This window comes from Labrus mixtus, chromosome 20, assembly GCF_963584025.1.
Source record: "Labrus mixtus chromosome 20, fLabMix1.1, whole genome shotgun sequence".
Taxonomy (NCBI): domain Eukaryota; kingdom Metazoa; phylum Chordata; class Actinopteri; order Labriformes; family Labridae; genus Labrus; species Labrus mixtus.
In genome coordinates this window covers 1,937,814-1,957,009 of record NC_083631.1, presented here as the reverse complement: position 1 = coordinate 1,957,009, position 19,196 = coordinate 1,937,814, and the positions used below count along the sequence as shown (strand labels likewise).

At 42.2% G+C, this 19,196-nt stretch overlaps 1 protein-coding gene across 2 annotated transcripts in view; it reads left to right on the top strand.

Annotated features, from left to right (window-relative positions):
* col5a3a (collagen, type V, alpha 3a) overlaps positions 1–15,189 on the top strand; it is a 49,905-nt gene extending 34,716 nt beyond the window's left edge. For both annotated transcript variants that reach the window (XM_061026237.1, XM_061026236.1), the window contains 25 exons: positions 99–206; positions 295–348; positions 544–597; positions 700–807; positions 921–974; positions 5,608–5,661; positions 7,157–7,210; positions 7,356–7,409; positions 7,500–7,607; positions 7,714–7,767; positions 7,855–7,908; positions 8,089–8,142; positions 8,259–8,312; positions 8,397–8,504; positions 8,664–8,717; positions 8,838–8,891; positions 8,980–9,087; positions 9,174–9,227; positions 10,254–10,289; positions 10,748–10,801; positions 10,918–11,218; positions 11,434–11,546; positions 11,686–11,754; positions 12,523–12,756; positions 12,933–15,189. In XM_061026237.1, coding sequence (XP_060882220.1) covers positions 99–206; positions 295–348; positions 544–597; positions 700–807; positions 921–974; positions 5,608–5,661; positions 7,157–7,210; positions 7,356–7,409; positions 7,500–7,607; positions 7,714–7,767; positions 7,855–7,908; positions 8,089–8,142; positions 8,259–8,312; positions 8,397–8,504; positions 8,664–8,717; positions 8,838–8,891; positions 8,980–9,087; positions 9,174–9,227; positions 10,254–10,289; positions 10,748–10,801; positions 10,918–11,218; positions 11,434–11,546; positions 11,686–11,754; positions 12,523–12,756; positions 12,933–13,079 — 2,196 coding nt within the window. In that variant the 3' untranslated portion in view covers positions 13,080–15,189. The remainder of the gene's footprint in view (positions 1–98; positions 207–294; positions 349–543; positions 598–699; positions 808–920; positions 975–5,607; positions 5,662–7,156; positions 7,211–7,355; positions 7,410–7,499; positions 7,608–7,713; positions 7,768–7,854; positions 7,909–8,088; positions 8,143–8,258; positions 8,313–8,396; positions 8,505–8,663; positions 8,718–8,837; positions 8,892–8,979; positions 9,088–9,173; positions 9,228–10,253; positions 10,290–10,747; positions 10,802–10,917; positions 11,219–11,433; positions 11,547–11,685; positions 11,755–12,522; positions 12,757–12,932) is intronic.
* The last annotated feature ends 4,007 nt before the right edge of the window (positions 15,190–19,196 follow it).

Sequence of the window (19,196 nt, the reverse complement as noted above, 5' to 3'; positions counted from 1 at the left end):
CCTGGTGTGATACATAAATCAATGTGTCATTCTGCTATAAGGATAATAAGTGTTGTAGCATTTGTTAGATGTGTGCTGTTTTCCCATCTGTTCCCCAGGGAGAGAAGGGGCCTGTGGGGCCGGCTGGGCATGACGGGGAGGTGGGACCTGGGGGGCTACCAGGGGCTGCAGGCTCTCCTGGGCCGCCAGGAGAAGATGGAGACAAGGTAGTTACACAACATTGCTGTAGAGTGCTTGCTGATTAGGGGTCTTTTGTGTTTGTGCATGTTTATATGTGTGCGTTATTCCTCACAGGGAGAGATAGGAGGACCAGGCCAGAAGGGCAGCAAAGGAGACAAAGGAGAATTTGTGAGTATGGATTTTATGCCAGTTATGCTAAACTATCATCATCACCTTAGTTACCAGGAAGTATGGGACAACCCGGTTTTAATTGGTCTTTGGTAACTTATTGTAGTAACTGTTCACAAGGGCAGTGTATCCTCAGATGTGTTTATCATGTCTTTCTACAGTCCATGTAATTAAGCTGTGCATCTGCTTTTCCAGGGACCCCCAGGACCTCTTGGAATTCAAGGACCTGTGGGCCAGCCAGGACTGACAGTATGTTTTAGATATAAGAATGCAATGAAAGATACATCACTGTCTAATACGTTTGTTTATGTTGTGCAGTGTTAACAGCACTGACCTATCTGAATATTCTAGGGTGCAGATGGAGAGCCAGGTCCTCGTGGGCAGCAGGGAATGAATGGAGCCAAAGGAGATGAAGGACAACGAGGCTTCAAGGGGGCATCTGGGCCTTCTGGACTACAGGTATGATTTACCATCATTTTCAAAAACTGTCTGAACTTTCATGATTTCACATTTTGAATCTGTTTGTCATTTCATACCTGAGGCTGCATTAATCTCAGTGTCTGCATTTGTAGGGAATGCCAGGCCCCTCGGGGGAGAAGGGAGAGAGTGGCCACGTTGGCTCAATGGTGAGTACTGCTCAGCAATATTAGCTCATTCAACACTCATCTAAAGCCCACTGCTGTGGTCCAGTGTCACTTTCAAATCTGTTCTCCACACCATTTCTTTTAATGTCTTATACTTTGCTGCATGATTACTATTAGATTGACTTGCTTGGTCTTCTCTGGTATTCAATATGAAGTTACATTCTCTTCACTTTCCAAAAACCTTTGAATATATTTCCTCCCATTTTCTTTTCAACTTCAAAAGCTGTCCGATCAATCTTTTTGAAGTTGAAACGTACAGCTTCTGCAAGAACTGTACATCTGCATTTCTGTTTCTCTTGATTATTTAACATCTACAAAGACACTGGCCTTAAGTGTGAGGGCTTCCGCTTATTAATATAGACAGAGATGAAATATTTTGTTGCCAGGACTGTTGTGTTGTACTGGATGTTTCTGAAATGAATGTGTTATCAATATTCTCACAAGGTGCAAGTTTGATGAGTGCATTACTGCATGATGTAAATCCAATAAAAAGAAAAGGAGCATCCCTTTCATTATATACCCCCAAATAAAGAAATAGATCAAGCACAAGAGTTAGAAATGAAACAAGACCTTGACACATTGGGTAAAACTTCACTTTAGACCTACATATGCTGCTAGAGATGACAAAGGGCAGGCATGATTATCTTTGAGTTAGACAGTAACCAAAACATAGATCTAGACCAATTTATCGGTTTTGTCTGACAGCTTTAAAGTTATTTAGTTTTAATGAAATAAAATTATTAAGTTTACAATTTATAACATACCCATCCCTAATCTATGATACAACAGGCGACATTTAAACAGGTAGAGCAAAAAAAAAGTAAAACAATTAAAACTTGACCTCAGTCAGAGTTGGGGATGCTTAGAGAAGGTCAGACTATATTATAACATCATGATTTATGATGACATTTATGTTTTTTTCTTTTCTTACTTTGAATGTCCAGGATTATCCGTGTCAAATCATGATTAAAATCAGTTTTTTTAAAGTCTTACACGACAACAGACTATAAACGTCTTCATCACTCGAGTATTTTTCAGTCCAGTCTAAAAAGGCTCCAGAGTAATGAGATAATGAGAGATATTGAGACATGCAGAGCTGGGAGGACATAATGATATCATAAACACACACAGGGATACTGACACTGATTCACCTCACGCTGGATCCATCCAAATGAGACAGTATCACTCTGTTATTGTTAGCAGAGACTTCAGTCTGCAGAAGCCTACATTTCATACACCTCAATGATGAACTGAGTTACTCTCTCTCTCTCTCTCTCTCTCTCTCTCTCTCTCTCTCTCTCTCTCTCTCTCTCTCTCTCTCTCTCTCTCTCTTCTCACTGTAGCAAGCCCAGCCTTTAACAACATCACCTGTCCTATTATAAAGTGTCACTGTACAGCTGCTGTAATTGTAAGCTCACACACTCCAGCTGTGGCTGACTGCATTGACCTGTCTCTCTGCTGCTCTGTGTGACAGGATGATCAGCTCCCAACATATTTGATTATTTAGATTCACTTGAAAGATGTTAAACTACAGCAATGTGTAGGCAGAAAAAACAAAAATATTAAGCTCAGTCCTGCTGCAGTTGTATTTATTTTCAAGACAGATTTTTGATCATACATAATGATGGTGAAGAAAAGAAAAGAGATCTACTGGTTAAGATCCGAATCCATTGTTAGATTTTAACAAAAATAAGTAATATGTTTGTTGAAATCCTCTTGTGAAACTTGAGGTTTTCATCACCTGATTTTAGGGAGTGTTCCAACAATCTTTACTTAGAGCCTACAAAATGCACTTTACCATGTTTCCCTAGTCTGCCTACAACTCCCCCCCCCCCCCCCACCCCAATCATGAGAAAAGTCCATCCTCTCCGTCTTTTGCCTGCTCCACTTTTCAGAAAATGTCCTCAAACAGGCCGTTTTCAGATTTTCCCTTCATGACATCACAAAGGGCAGTAACCCATCCCCCGGGTGGGTGACACTCCCACAACTAGGTGTTTGTTCTGCCCTCTGAGTCTGCCTTCTCATGGTAAACAATTGGTCATGGTGCAAGAAAGCCCGAGCCACCCAAACCCTTCCAGAGAGGGGGCGTGGTCAGACACAGAAACAGCCTGTTCTGAGCAGGGCTGAAATAGAGGGGTTTATACGGGCATGATCAAATACAGGATCAGAGAGGATTTTTAACAAGAAACTTCACAGACATGTTTTGGGAACCACTGAAGCTTATTTAAACTGGTTGAAAAGGAGGATAATATGTGACCTTGAAGTGCACAAGATGTGACCGAAAATCTGTTATGGTGCAATGCACAATAGATATAAGACAGGCAGCATTAGCAACTCTCTCTTCTTTTTTCAGCAACTCTTTATGCTAACTTCACTGTCTATTGTATAGCTTTTGTCCTCACACTCACTCTGCCACAGCCTAGGTAGGTATGGCAAAAAATCCATGTTGGCTATTAATTTATGCTATGCTGATTTTTAAACCTTATTCAATTGAAAACATTGGCTTACTATGCAGCTAACTACAAAATTGTGCGATAATTGTTATCTGAGAGCATCTTGAGGGCAGGGAAGATTACAAAATGCAGCAGGGGGGCACATAGTTTATCCAGAGTGGGCTCCCTTGTGCTCACCTGAAACACACGGTGGGTAGCTGCTGTGTCGAACTGGAAATCCCCTTTTTATTATGGTGAAATCATTCACATTTACTACCCTCAAAATACAGTCGGCGACTCATTTACCCTAGTTCTTAAAAGGTCTCGATATAATTAAGACCAGTCCCGTGTTAAACAGTTGCACAACAATGTAGACTAACCTATTAAGATAAATACATTTAGAGAATATTAGAATACGGGCTACAGAGCTGTGTTTCTTTTTTTAAAGGCTTCTGAAAACTTGCCTTTGAGTTGAGGGAATGAAGAAAGTAGTTACCGTGTGTTTTGCTAACTGTAGATATTTTTTTTCAAAGCAGACCACTTAACTTGTCATAACAGAAAGAGCAAAGGTGACGCTGGTAATGTTCATGCTCGGCTCCAGGTAAGTATCCTTGTGAGCCACGCCAGCAAGTCATCATGGAAATGTCAGGGCCCTGTAAATGACACACTTAATTTTATGCTGCCATTATTCTGAGCAATTATTCTAAAAGAACAGACATATCACTGTTATGACATAATGACACTTTAAACAACTTAACAATGCTTACACTTTGTCGGGTTTGAACTGTAAGTCAAAGCAAAGAATATTTGACATTAGGCCTGTAGCTCTGCTAAGAAGGTGATGTCGACCACTTTACTATGGCATGTAAGACACACTGTGTTCTTAAGCCTGCTATGAAAAAGTAGTCTTTACATACTCTGCAGTCAAATGCTGCCTTAATTCGGTTCCTTTATAACTCTACCGTGTGTCTATCTACATTAGTTAGGTCTTCGGATTATTGTGTATAATTATAGGCATATAATTAGTGTGAAAAGACAGACAGCCTTTTAAACCTGTAACAATCTCAACAAATCTTTTCAGTGTGTGAGAGATCTCCAAAGGCTGAGTGAGAATGACAAAACAGACCATCAATTTGTGGGCAACACAGATGAGCCCAGAGAAAGAAGAGGTGGCCCTGTATGTAAAAGGCAGAAAAGGATAAAAACAGAAAAAGGGAGAGGGTGACACAGAGAAGGCAGTGGAGCAATGGAGTGGAAGGAGGAGGCGGGGCACTGATTGTGAGTAGGAAGACGGTGTGACAGCTGCTAATCAGATTAGCCTCAGCCTTGGCTGTCTAATGAGCATCCTCCTTTGTGACAGTCATCTCACAACGCTGTCAACCATGAACACGAGCTCAAGATTCTCTATAGCCCCTCTACTCTGCAGCCAGATTAGGGAGGGAATGTATCAGAATGGAACCGAAGCAAAAAAGAAGAGAGAGAGAGAAAGGGAGCCAGAAAGAGGAGAGGAGAGATGCTGAAGACTCAGTGGGGAAGTTTCATTCATGTGTGAGCGTTGCGGATCACAGAACTCTCCCCTCTAATGCTCAAGTATCTCTTGGCCAGAAGGATATGTGTTTCCTCCAGTCCCACACAGTCTCTCTCTGGGCTCGATTGTCTGTGTTTCTGTCTTAGTGTCTTTACAACACAAGATTCCCTCCAAGACTTCAGAGTGATTCGGAGCACAGCTCAACATCTACTCAGCTGAATCTGAAGCCCAGCACAGCTAGGATTAATTGCTTGGCACTCTTTTGAGCTGCATAGAGAAGTCAAATCACATGTCGTTACTGCAGCTGAGAGAATATGGTCTGGCACATTGCAGGCTAGAGGTTTCTTATTAATAAGAGAGAATATGTGAGATGGGGGCTGGGTTTGGGGAGGGAGAAAGAATCAGAGCTTGTGTCATATTGAGGGTAATGACCTGTCTGGGTGTCTTCATCATGTCACCAGGATAATGATCAGAGATACTTGGGCCATTGCATAAACCATCCACCATGGGCTGAATCTAACTCATTTAATATAGGAGGCGCCAGCAAAACCCCTCATTCATATCCAGTTTGTTTTTTCTGTTTTTTATTGATGCAGAGTTTCTTTATTGTCTCCACTGAAGTCCAAATTGAAACATTTAATTTCTCTCTTCACAGGGGCCTCCAGGACAGCATGGCCCACGAGGCCCTCAGGGACCAATTGGTGGAGAGGTAGAGTGTGTTTCTTTTTTAATCACTGATCTGTATTTGAGCATAAAGCAATATATAACAGAGCAACCATATAGATGGAGGAAAAAGAGGCAGTCAGTACACATAGGTAGAGTAAGTTCAAGGAACCTTTACTGCCTTTACAACAAGCTTCCATTTTGCTCAAAACAATTTAAGTGAATATGCAAAGAATGCACAAAATATTAAACAAATGCACCAGCATGATCCAATTCATTTGATAAATCCAATTAGAATAATCATCTTAATAAATGTTTCAAAGTATTAGAATTGTCAATAAATAATGAATTAATCTACAAGTTAACATGCCTCCTCTTGTAAGACTTTGAATTGATGAAATACTTTACTGTAGTTTAATCTTTCCTTTTTATTTTTGAAACAAAATTTAAAAAAATTCCATTGATTTAAATTATGTATTTTAAAGACTTTCCAAAAAACTGACTTTGACAATTGCACACAACCCGGAAGAAAGCTGGAGTGCTGGTGTTGTCTAATAATCGTGTGTAGCTGCATGTCTTTATGAGTCATCAAAACACAATGTTGTATCAGCTGTGGAATCAAAGAGACTCTGAATACACATTGAATACACAGCGTTATCTTGCATCAAAGTGAACAATATCTTATCCTAACAGCACGGCACTTGATATTTTTAAGGCGCTCATATCTTCATACACAGTCTCTTCATATGAACACTACTTGCCACAGACCCCCCCCTGCTTTTGAAACTTGAATTATTAATTGGTATAAGAATACAATCCCTGTGAGAGGGTTATATTTACTGCTTTATGAATCATTAAGAAGTAAAAGACTATCATCAGAGGCAGTTATATTTACCTCTAGTAATGGCCGACCCTAGTCTACAGCCTCTTACCGCGGTCAATTATTCAGCAGCGAGCTGCAGAATCGGTATGAGCAAAGCTAGTGCTCCATCACAGGATGCATGGAGACATAGCTGAGCAGAGATGGTGGGATTCATAAATGGTTTGATACAGGAATAGTGGAAGATAGCAAAATGGGGAGGGCTGGCATATGAGGGAAACAGTTGACAGCAGGAGCTCAGAGTTAGTGCGTGGCTGAACTCAGCCCTCATGTTTGTGCACTCTAGCGAAAAACATGCTTTTACTGGGTTCGTACTGAGACACAAAGCCCAAAACACTGACACACATGCATGCACGCTGACATGCATGCAGACATACACATGCACAAGCAAACAAACAAAATGATTGAGCGAGGGGAAATAGCACACACCCTACTGTGTGACTCAGACACCATCCACTGAGCAAACCTGACACACAATATTTCTCCTTGTGTTGCGATTATTCTGTTCCAGTTTCAGCATTGGGTGAGGGAACCTGCTGACAAACAACAAGAAAATAATCTGCATCACAAACCTGATTCTAAAAAAAAATCAAATGAATATTTCAAATATGCCCTTGTTTTATGATATTTTTGTTGAAGTTGTTCTCTCTCCCTGTCGCAGGGTGCACCTGGTATGCCAGGTGGAGTCGGTCAGCCTGGAATTGTCGGAGAGAAGGTGAACATTTCCAAATAGCCACTACACAGTGTGTCATTAAGCACATACTGTGCATACAGTGGATGGGTGTTGGTTTATTTCTGTGGTCTTGTATGCAAATGTGTGTGTGGTGTTTTCATATTACCAAATGTTCCTCGTCTATCAGGGTGAAGACGGAGAAGCTGGAGATCCAGGGTCAGCTGGAGAGACCGGCGCTGCTGTGAGTCATGTTGCCTCAATCTTTACTTTCTTGGGCACTTTCTCTCATTGCCCTTTTCATTGACTGTCATTTCATATGCTGGTGTCTCAGGGTGCCAAAGGCGACGTGGGGGAGAAGGGTGACAGTGGCCCTCCAGGTGCAGCTGGGCCTCCCGGACCCAGAGGAACACCAGGGGAGGACGGACCCAAAGGCAACCATGTGAGTGTTTGTCTCTGGAGCCGTTGCCTTTATTTACCCTGGCAGTCAGTCTGTTAATGTCATCTCAAACATAAGATGGTTGCTAGCTCATTATTTGTGTGTAAAGGGCCCTATTGGATTTCCTGGAGACTCAGGACCCCCTGGAGAACCTGGTGTCAATGTAAGTATCCTCCTTATATATTTTTTATGACTTATTTGTCAGTACTTTATAGTTTGTCAATTTTGACATGCATTTTTTTCCACCCAGGGAGTGGACGGTGGATCGGGGCCTAAAGGAGACAATGGAGAACCAGGCAAAGCAGTAAGTAGGATTTTAGTACCTGCAAACCAATGTTGACAATACTTGTAGCTCTTATATGCTATAATGACGTATTTCTCCATGACCTGCTGAGGTTTTTGCTTTTTCATCATCATGTCTCTTAATATCACTTTTTATAATATATTCATGTTAAACTGGAGTCCCTTTTTTTGTTCTCCTCAGGGACCCGCAGGAGCCTCTGGAGAGCCTGGTCCTACAGGTCCTCCTGGACGAAGGGTGTGCTAAGCATATTGTTAATGTTTATATGCATGTATGTGTTTGTAGATATAGGCATGCTTGTGTGAAAGTAAAAGGTGTTATCTTATCAGCCATGTTGTCTTTCTTAATCACAGGGTCATATAGGAGCTGCAGGAAAAGAAGGGAAGCAGGGCATGAAGGGAGGAAAGGTATGGACTGGTTTGTGGTTATGTTAAGCGTCTTTTATCTTGTTGTATTTAACACCTGGCTGTCTTTGTCCCTTTGCTCTGCAGGGGACCCAAGGAACTCTGGGTCCTGTTGGGAAGACGGGCCCAGTGGGACCTCAGGGACATCCAGGTAATTCTGGTCCAGAGGGTTTTCAAGGCATCCCAGGTCCAGCTGTGAGTATACCAAAAACTGTTGATTTAACAACACACACACACGCACACACCGATTCTTCCTCTATGTAGTCTGAACCTACACCATTTAAGGAACACATCCAATTTTTAATTATGTTGAGCATAATTTAAGCCAATCTCTAAATCCTGTTTTCATCTCAGGGGGAGCAAGGGTTAAATGGACCGCCAGGACAAACGGGACCACCAGGACCACTAGTAAGATCCTTGTATTTAGCTAATAAAGCCTACCACGAGCAAAAAGATGTGGGACATTAATAGTAGTAAATTTGATGCTGGAGTCTACAGGCTAACTAATACATTTTCCTTTGTTAACAGGGACCACCAGGACTTCTAGGTTTAAAAGGAGACCCTGGAAATAAGGGAGATAAAGTGAGTGTTTAGCCCATGACAGAGAAAACTCCCTGTCTCAGTTTAAACTCTGGGAATCAGATGTAATGAAGCATGTCTTGGCCTGCAGGGTCACGGTGGGCTGATCGGTCTAATTGGACCCCCCGGAGAACCTGGTGAGAAGGGAGATAGAGGCCTGCCAGGGAACCAGGGTACACAAGGGCCTAAAGGAGATGAGGTACACATGTCTGTATAATGCATCTCATTCACTACTACGCATGGTAAGTTCTTTCACTGACAACATGTGTTTGTTCTTATTTATAGGGTCTGGCTGGTACCAGCGGTCCCACTGGCCCATTGGGACCCCCTGGACTGTCAGTGAGTGATTCAGCTGCTTCAATGACATAGATGTTTTTGTATGATCGATGACTGAACTTTTCTGTTTCTAGGTACTTCAATACATAAAACAATCTGTATATATGTATCAGTTTATTTACATAATGTTAATCATCTAACTGCATAGTATCACCTCTTGAAATGACTCATTCAAGTATCAGCAATAGAGAGAAAAATGGATGAGTGCTGGAATTGTCTTGAAATCAGAAGAAGTTGCATAGGAAAAAAAACCATTTATTGCTAAGCCAGGCAGTAGTTTGAAATAACTGAACAGCCTATATAAAGGTCATAGCTGTGGTGTTCTACTTTCTGTTATTACATTTGTGCATGTCTTTCATATCAGGAATCCATCTTTGAATATTAAACAATCCTTTCGCATAGATCCTACCAGGTAAAAAATCCTACTGTCTCGCCCAAACACAGAAAAACAGTCACCAAGTTTGTCATATCGTTCCTCTAATTTTGCTTAAGTTATCTTAACCATCTCAGGGATTTCACTAATAATTCAATCCTAGCTTGAGAGTCTAGCTTCGGTTCTATCCAGAGATCTAGTATCCTTTTATTACTCACTTCTTCTCTTTCTAGAAAAGGAATAATCTGGAACATAACCTGTATCATCTTTAAGCAGGTGTTTAAGATTTTCTATTAATCTATTTCATGGATATTTGTATAGGGGGGCTGCACGGTGTCGCAGTGGTTAGCGCATTTGCCTCAAAGCAAGGACGTTCCTGGTTCGAATCCCTGTCGGACATGAGCCTCTGTGTGGCGTTAGCATGTTCTCCCTGTGCATGCTTTGGTTCTCTTCACAGTCCAAAGACATGCTCTTCAGTCATCTCAGTTAATTGGTGACTCTGAATTGGCCATCTGAATTGAACAATACAGGATACAAACTGTCATACAAGAAAACAGGAAGAACAAGATCATAAATGACTACAATACTGAGTCCTCTTCCTAGGATATAATTGCTTTTTTTTCTTTTGCTTACTTTCTCCTCCTTTCTACTTTTAGGGTGCAGCTGGTGAGAAAGGATCGAAGGGAGAGATGGTGAGTCCAGTCATCTGTCTCATTTACACTCTGTCATTCCTGTACACACACCTAAGCTTGGTTAGCAGCTGCTGGGAACATATGCTGGGGAAGAGAGAAAAAAGTGTGTTTGTTGGCTTAAATGTAGCATGCTCCATAATCATAATGCTGTTTGGTGTTTACTGCATGTCTTTGGAACTAAAAGCCTGCTGTACAGCCACGCTTGCCTTGTGTCAGATTTTTCCATTGGGCCCTTTTTAATAGGATTTGGTTTTGGTGTGTGTGATGTTATGAAAACCACTATAGTGTGTCTTGAGAGCCAAGGCTTTGACCACAGAGTGCTGATGCACATAGCTGGATAATCCTATAAAGCAGCAGCCATATCTGTCTGGATAAAGCTGGGATTTAGCCAAGTGGTGTGAGAGGGGCTCCAGGTGAGATCTGCATGACACTGAGTTTTGTCTTTTTCTGCTCCCCAGGGTGTTGTTGGTCCCAGAGGCGATCGAGGCGCTGCTGGCCCCCCAGGACCCCGAGTGAGTACGGCCAATGATCCACATCATGGACATCACAGCGTCACCTTTTTTCTCTCTTCCTTCTCATCTCTCCCTTTCCCTTTCACCTCTTGTTCACCTGTCTGTTCTCTCTTCAGGGACTGCCTGCGACAATGGTTCAGCCCCTGCCAATCAGGGAGGGCAAGCGGAAAAGACGGAGACACTCGGACAGGGACAGAGGAGCATCCCCACCCAGAGAGGAGGATTTGGATCTAGATATGGACGAGTTTCTCCAGGGAGATCAGCCTCTGGAGGATGCTGAGGGAATGGAAGAAGTCTTTGCCACCCTGTCCTCCATGAAGACAGAAGTAGAGGTAATGAGAAGACCCCTGGGAACCTTTGAGAGCCCAGCCCGGACATGCAAGGAGCTTATGATGGTCCAACCCAACTATAAAGATGGTAAGCAAATATATTGTTTTAAAATTATATTTATTTATGATATTTATGATATTACTTTTTCTTTAAGCTGCACACATTGGATTTTTTCTTTTCGTATACCCTTTGTAGGTTGATTTTTTTTCAATAAGTTTTGCCAGCTGTCTTGTTGCCTCAGTTTTCTTCATTATATCCACATCTGCTGCTTGATTGATGTCCTTTCTCCGTGCTCTCTGAAGGGGACTACTGGATTGATCCTAACCAGGGCTGTCACCGAGACTCCATCAAGGTCTACTGTAACTTTACAGCCGATGGAGAAACATGTCTCTACCCTGACAAGAGGATTGAGATGGTAAAGTCTCCAATCTCTCGCTGTCAGCCTTTACAAAGCCGACCTCGTCATATCATATCAGAGCACAAATCACTCCCTCTATCCCTCAAGCCTTAAATTTGACTCAGCATCCTCCCTTTCTCTCCCGCTGTGTGTCTAGGTGAAATTAGCAGCCTGGAACAAAGAGAAGCCAGGAAGCTGGTTCAGCCAATACAGGAAAGGCAAGCAGGTACGAAATATAAACAAATAACCTACATCCTAGCATTACTCTCATCTGGATCCAAATGCCAGCCAGTTTTCACCTGAATTACTCATCTTAATTAAGAATGTTCAAATTATATTTATGCATATGATTGAGTTTCCAGCATTTATACGAAGGGGTTTACATAATTGTGGAGGAGGCTTGCATGCGTGTCCATCCATGTGCACATGACTGAGTGTGAATCCATTTTGTTTATTTGTCAATTTGTGCATCGCATAATTTGGTATTAATTTATTGGACCATGTGCAAAAAGGGAGCTGATTTGATGTTGCCAGCAGCTGATTTCAGCAGTCTGGATGACTCACACCAAGCAGCGCTGTCTCATTGACTCACATTCAGGGCAGCACGCTCAGAGCGCCGGCCTTTCATCTGCACCTGATCAGATGTCTCATAACCCTCTCAGATTATCACAGAGCTGCCAGCACAATTGCAATTCATTGAATTTCCTCTCCTCTATGCTTTCCCTTTCTTAATTCCAGAGAGAAGCTGTTGTAACTTTTTGACCTGTGCTTACAAAGGAGTTTATGGGAGATTTGTAATTTCATCTTTGTTTTACACAGATTATAGGATCAGGCATGTTTTGTGGGGGGCTTAATCTCTTAATCTCTCTTTTTGTTATTTTTTTTCTATCAGTTAGATTTAGTGGTTTTTATCAAAATGCTCTTTTAAACTTGTGGCTGTAGTTTAATGTCTGCTTATGAAGTACACTAATGCCTGTGTGTTTGTGCCATCCAGTTCACCTACAATGACAGGGATGGGAACCCTGTACATGTAGTACAACTGACTTTCCTAAAACTACTGAGTGCTACGGCCAAGCAGAGCTTCACCTACACCTGCCAGAACTCTGCAGGATGGTTTGACAGCACCACCCACTCCTACCAGCATGCACTCCGTTTCCGGGGCAGCAATGATGAGGAACTCACACAAGCCAAAAGTCCTTTCATCAGTGCAGTGCATGATGGATGCCAGGTCAGTGCAGGAGCATGGAACTAAAGAAACTAATGTGTTTATCAATGGTGATGCTTTGGTCATAAGTATGTGGCCATCAATTCTCCCACTAGAATAGCCCAGAGATTGGGGATTACTATTCCACCGAATTAGGGCCAAGCAAATTCTAACAATGACTTTAATTTTTCTTTTCGCAGTCCGGCAAAGGTCAGGAGAGGACCGTTCTAGAGATTGACTCCCCCTCCGCAGAGCTACTGCCTATTATAGATGTGGCTGCAGCAGACTTCGGCAACAGCAACCAGAAATTTGGATTCCAAGTTGGAAGAGTTTGCTTTAATGGTTAACATCACGCCCAAAAACAAACAACCAAAAAATGGACCTTGACAGCAAGTTTTAGTAAGAAAAACTGGACTTTTATCGCTGCCCAAGTAATATTTATTTTATTCTGTTCCTTTATGTGGTTGGCCTGTGGTATGTTATTTGAGACTCTTCCACAGCCAATGAAATAGGTTTGTGGCTTTACAACAATGAGAAGAATGTCAAGAACAAGGACATGCATCAGTGGGAACAAAGCACATTTACTAAAGGGAAAAATTCCAGTTAGATGTATTTAATTTTAAGTGTTTTTTAATCTCACTGTTTGTGCTGTATTCTCTAGAATAATGCGGATTACACCACTTTTTAGAAAACATGTCCGATATGTCCCATCACTGAAAGGAATCGTGTCATTCCGTGGTATGGGATCAGTGAAGTGGACCTCTTCAGACCATGGATGAACTAGTTGCTGCCTAATGTTTTTAATAGACTGAGACTGAAATAATCCGAGCAAAGAGATGTTGTTTTACTCATTTGTATGCTCACATTTCCCCATAATGACAATCGAATTGCAGTTGTGAACTAGCCTAGCATATTAATGTCACACACGCAAAGTAATTAATTTCCTGTGTGCAGGAATGATAAATTGTCCTTTTTTACCCTTCAACTGCAGTTTGCTCAGTGAATAACCTTCATTAGTATTCAACAGGCGTAGCTAGTTATTGAACCCAACACTTACTTGAACGGATAAGGTTGTTTCCTTCATTGGACGGCCTCCCTCCTTGGGCTTGATAATACTCGTTTTGAGCCCTCTACAGTATGTTTCTGAGGACTACAGTCCTGTCAAACTTACATTCCTCCTACTGTGGTGTTTACTTGCTGTGACATACCTCAGCAACATGGTTGGGGCTATTTCAGGGCAAGAATTAATAGCATGCTGATTATAAATGTTCTCCAGTCTAGTCGTGTAGTCCTTTATACAAAGAGACATGTCACGCATCTCTTGAAAGCATTTTGTAACTGCTGACATAACCTGTATTCACTTTTCTGGCCCACTCACAGGGTTTTGTTCCTCTGTTATTTGTTTCACATGTTGAATTCAACAGAATTATGTGGCTGTTCATTTGACATGATTTGCTCTTCAGTGGTGCTAAAGATGATTCTGTTATTTTTATTTCACTGTGTTTGTGTGTCTCTGTGGGCAGGATTATAGGACGAGAGAGGGAGGAGAGGGTTATTGCTCTTTCAGCAGCACAAAACACCCTCCGAGGCTGGGGACTAGTCTACTGTGTTTTTTTGCACATCTTCTGGCTGATTGTGCCAATTTCACAAGGCCAGTTAAAGGAGGGCAGGGACAGTACAGAGCAATGTGGTTTATCGCTTCGAAGGGAAAATCCATTCTTAAACTGAACTCACAGTTTGCTGTTCCACTGGTTTTAAACAGTAAATCAGCTTCTGCAATACAGACAACTGTCAACAAAGCGTAGAAATCACTGCATCATGACTGAAGTTTTGGATGTCATCAGGTAGCATTTTGAGAACATGTGAAAAAAATCTGCTTGAAATTTTCCATTTACAAACATAGAGCTGTGAGTAAGAATTAGTCCTTACGTCCCTGTGAAATTACCATGGGTGTCATTACAGTGCCGTGTTATTCTATTATTCACCGTCTGTGGAGGAGCTCCAGGATTTGTTTTTAGATGACATTATTACCACAGTCTGTCTCTGCCTATCGGCTTAAACGGAGACTTCAAATAAACAAACAGAGCCGTGAAATATCACTGTAACCACAAATGGATGTGATCCTGTTTTACTGTTGGTTTTCCCTTTAGCAAATGACATTTCTTCACAGCTCTGCCTGTATCCTCCAAGTCAAACAGTGGACTGTCTATCCAGCGCTTGTTATTTTGTCACTAACTCCTGCTGTTCTGTTTGTTTCATGACATTTAAACATTCCAGTTATTAACCCAGCTCCTTCTGGCCCATCCTGTGCTGCCCCTGCTGTGTATAGTGTTTGTTAAACTAATTTTATATTCTGTACAGTTATTCTGAGGACTTTATGAGCAGTTACCATTTGCCTGTATGAAAAATGCATTTGTCAAAATTTGACTGTTGAATTAAAATAAATAAGAAATCCTTCTTCCTTCTGTTTTCTTCCTCTTCAGGACCATGTAGGCGGGTTAGAACAATAACCATGAGAGCGTGTGGCCGTCTGCAAAGTCCAGTCAGGGTGTAATAGACAAACAAGGCTCTTCATTACGAACTAGTTCTGCAACATTCGCTCAACAAGCTTGCAATCAGCATCCCAGCACAGCCGATGTAATCAACTCTGATTTGCTCTCCAGTTCATTTATTTCAATTAGCTCTGTTTCAGTCCTCGAGAGGGGAGGAGACAGGCAGGGGGGAGGATGGGGGATGAGAACAAGAGAAGAGGTCGGTTAGGAAGTAGCTGTGGATTAGAGATGCAGCAGAAGAGACGGGCTCTGGTGGATGTAGCGAGAGCAGTTTTATGGATATTTATGTGTTCGAAAAGAAAAAGACAAAAGGAAATGGTAAAAAGTCCAAGTGATTACTTTGTTTTAGACAGTGTCTGACTTTGTGTTTAAAACAATTTCATCATAACCGTTTCCACACACTCTCGCTGCCTGCCTACTTATTTCTGCTGCTATCACAAACACACACAATAATTGCTTTTTTTGCTGTGTTCACACAGACTCAAACACACACACAACACAATCGTGTACACACACACACACACACACACACACACACACACAACCTAAAGCCTATTCTTTCTCACACATTTAAGTACAAGGCGCTCATCCCCTTTGGGGCCCGTTGTTCAAGGTTAGCGTCAAAGGCAGAATAAAGGTTACCATGTTATTTTTTTCTCCTTTCTCTCCTCTTCCACTCAATTGAATTTTTAACCACACTAAGCTCTTGACCAGGAAAGGTCATCGGTTCCCACTACCTCAGAATAATGATCAAGCAGAAGAGCAGACTGACTATCAATATGGTATTCCACACTTCTGTGCCCTTTTTCCCGAGCCCACGTCCCACTCTCTGGTGCCCCATGTCTCCCGTGACATTGTGTCTGCAATGTCTTCTATTTCTTCTGCTGAGAGCTCAACCTTTCTTAGATGGCATAAATGCAGTGCTGGGCATTTAAATTCTCATACAATAAAATCTTTATTATAGACAAGTATAACTATTCACACTCAGAATGGAGTTGTCAAACATGAAAATCATATGGAAAACACTGATGCATAGTCTTTGAGCTGCACAAGATAAACCAGCTTGTGCAACGTATCGAGAAGAGCCCTTCATCCTGCTGATCCTGGAGCTCAGCTTTGTTAAAGCTTGTTGAAATCCCATGGAAATAGACTGCCGTATGAGGAAATTTCTATTTGATGCTCACAAATACAAACAACAAACATTCAACAACACTAGAAAGGCATTTGTCAAAAATCCTGAGCAAGAAAGAGGAAATGCTCTTAATGTATATTCTTTATTACTGAATCTTTATTTCAATTTTACAATTAGCTACAATTAGAAAAGCATGGTTATACAAATAGCTATTTCTCACAAGATGTTCAATTTCTTAATGAACTTTAAAAAACATGTTTTTAGTAGGTAGATTACTTTGTATTGTCTTGTCTGTGAAGCTTAACGGTAAAATCTTATAAACCAGTTTAAAGTCTGTGAACTTTCTAGCCAAATATCCTCTCTGATCCTGTATTTAATCATGCCTATAAACCCTTCTAATTCAACCCGGCTCAGAACAGGCTGTTTCTGTGTCTGTAGCTTTAAATGCAAATGAGCTGTGTCTGACCACGCCCCTCTTGCTTGGGCTTTCTTGCACCATGCCCAATTGTTTACCACAAGAAGGCAGACTCAGAGGACAGAACCAACACCTATAGCTGTGGGAGTGTCACCCACCTGGGGGAGGGGTTACTTCTGATTGTGATGTCACAAAGGGAAAATCTCCAAACGGCCTGTTTGGGCACACATTTTTCTGTGTATAAATATTATTGTTAGAAAAACAAGGTGAAGTGTATTTTGCATTATATGTTACCTTTAAAAAAGCTGATTCCTGAACTCAATGCATTTCAATGAATAAAATGTGAGAATGTTCACTTTACTTTTGAGCTATAAGCCTTTTGCCAACTCTGCAACGCTCTTGACTGTTCTTGCACAAAGGATTTAAACAGAGCTGAGGGTCTATTCCTGGCACTGATGAGTGTCTTTTTTGGCCCAGCGGTATATTAGTGTAAGCGACAAGCAGGAGGATCTTCAGATGCTGCATATTGGAAACAAGATTGTCTTTTTTATTCCATCTCTCTTCTCAGTTTGCTCCCTCTTCCTCTCCGGCTTCTCTCACATCACGGTCTCATTATTCTGGAGCTGAAAATGTTGGCGATGTTTCTTTGTTGTTTGTCGGACTGTCTTGTCTCCCTTATATAGTCTCTCTCTAGTTTTCCTTGCCCTCAGCTCCTCTCTTGTGACAGTGATTCTAACCAAGCTGAACGTGTCACAACGTCAAAGTGAGAAAAGAGCAAATTAAACAGGCGTTCAGATTAAACAGGGAGAAGCAGTGGGAATATCTAAGTTTCAGCGTGTACAGGGAGTCGTCCCTTTGCCTCACATCCCTCTTAAACTTGAATGTTTTGTCAGAAAAGATAACAGCACACATTATTTTCCACACCACTGATGTGTGTACGAGTGCACAAGCTGTTCTCAGTTTGACATCTTGTACTGTACGTGTGGCGGGGAAGAACTTAGATCATCTGAGAGCTTGTGCTGAACGTGCTTCTTGATGCCTTTGCCTGTATATATGTCTGTGTGGGTGTGAGAAAAGATGAGCGGCTCAACAGGGCTGCTTAGTGTGCATGCAAGCGACTCCCCTGCCACGTCCCATCCACAGCTCCTTTATCCCAGGAATAGTGGGGGTAATCATTTCCACGGATGCCTTTTCCATCAAAAGCACTTACGACAAAGCTAACATCAGCAAAGCAGTAGGGGAAAAATAACTTGAAGGTGAGGAGGGTGGGGGTGGGGGTGGGGGGCAATAGAATCCCTGGGGGAGTGGACCAAGCGAATGTGGTTGTTCAGAAGACCAAGGCCATGTGTGTTCCAGAGAGTGTCAGATGATTATCAGGCAGACAGAGAGCCCAGATTCAAACGCACAGCTTGACTACACCCCCACAACCTCCACACACACACACACACACACACACACACACACACACACACACACACACACACACACACACACACACACACACGCGCATCCCACTCCTAATTTGCCGTCTGCTGCAGCTCTCAGCGTCCACCACCACAACCACTACCGCCATGCCATCCTCACTTAACTTAGTCCTCGGAAAAAGGAGGAATGAGTTGTCGGCAAGCTCCTCCAGACAGCCAAAGTAATCAGTAGTGTCTTATTCACCACAGTGGGAGAGGGACATGGAGAGAAATGGGGGAGCGAGAGAATGAGAGAGCAGGAAGTGAGAGAGAGAGAGAGAAAAAGAAAGTCTTTCAGGACACAGGCCTGTGTTGTATGAATCACTCATGCCAATTTAAACATGTGCAGCTGTTCATAAAGAAAGGCAGAGAGTGTTAATGAACCGATTTAGCTCTGATCAGGAAAACAGGAAGAATTTCCACATGGGACCTGCATTCAGCTGTACGACAGTGTGTCTGTGTGAGTGAGTGTGTGTGTGTCTGTGTGAGTGAGTGTGTGTGTGTCTGTGTGAGTGAGTGTGTGTGTGTCTGTGTGAGTGAGTGTGTGTGTGTCTGTGTGAGTGAGTGTGTGTGTGTGTGTCTGTGTGAGTGAGTGTGTGTGTGTCTGTGTGAGTGAGTGTGTGTGTGTCTGTGTGAGTGAGTGTGTGTGTGTCTGTGTGAGTGAGTGTGTGTGTGTCTGTGTGAGAGAGAGAGAGAGAGTTCCTGATTTGTTAGTGATGAGAGTAGGGGTGAGAGAGAGAGCAAGGGAGGGAGAGTGTGGAAGCTACATGACCCCATCGCTCAATAAAGATGATTTTTTCCCATAAATCAACCAGGAAGCAGAGGGAGGCAGAAAGTGAGTGATTCAGCTGTGGGAGTTCACTGGCTCAGACCTCGGCTGAAAAGCCAGGGAAACTAATCGT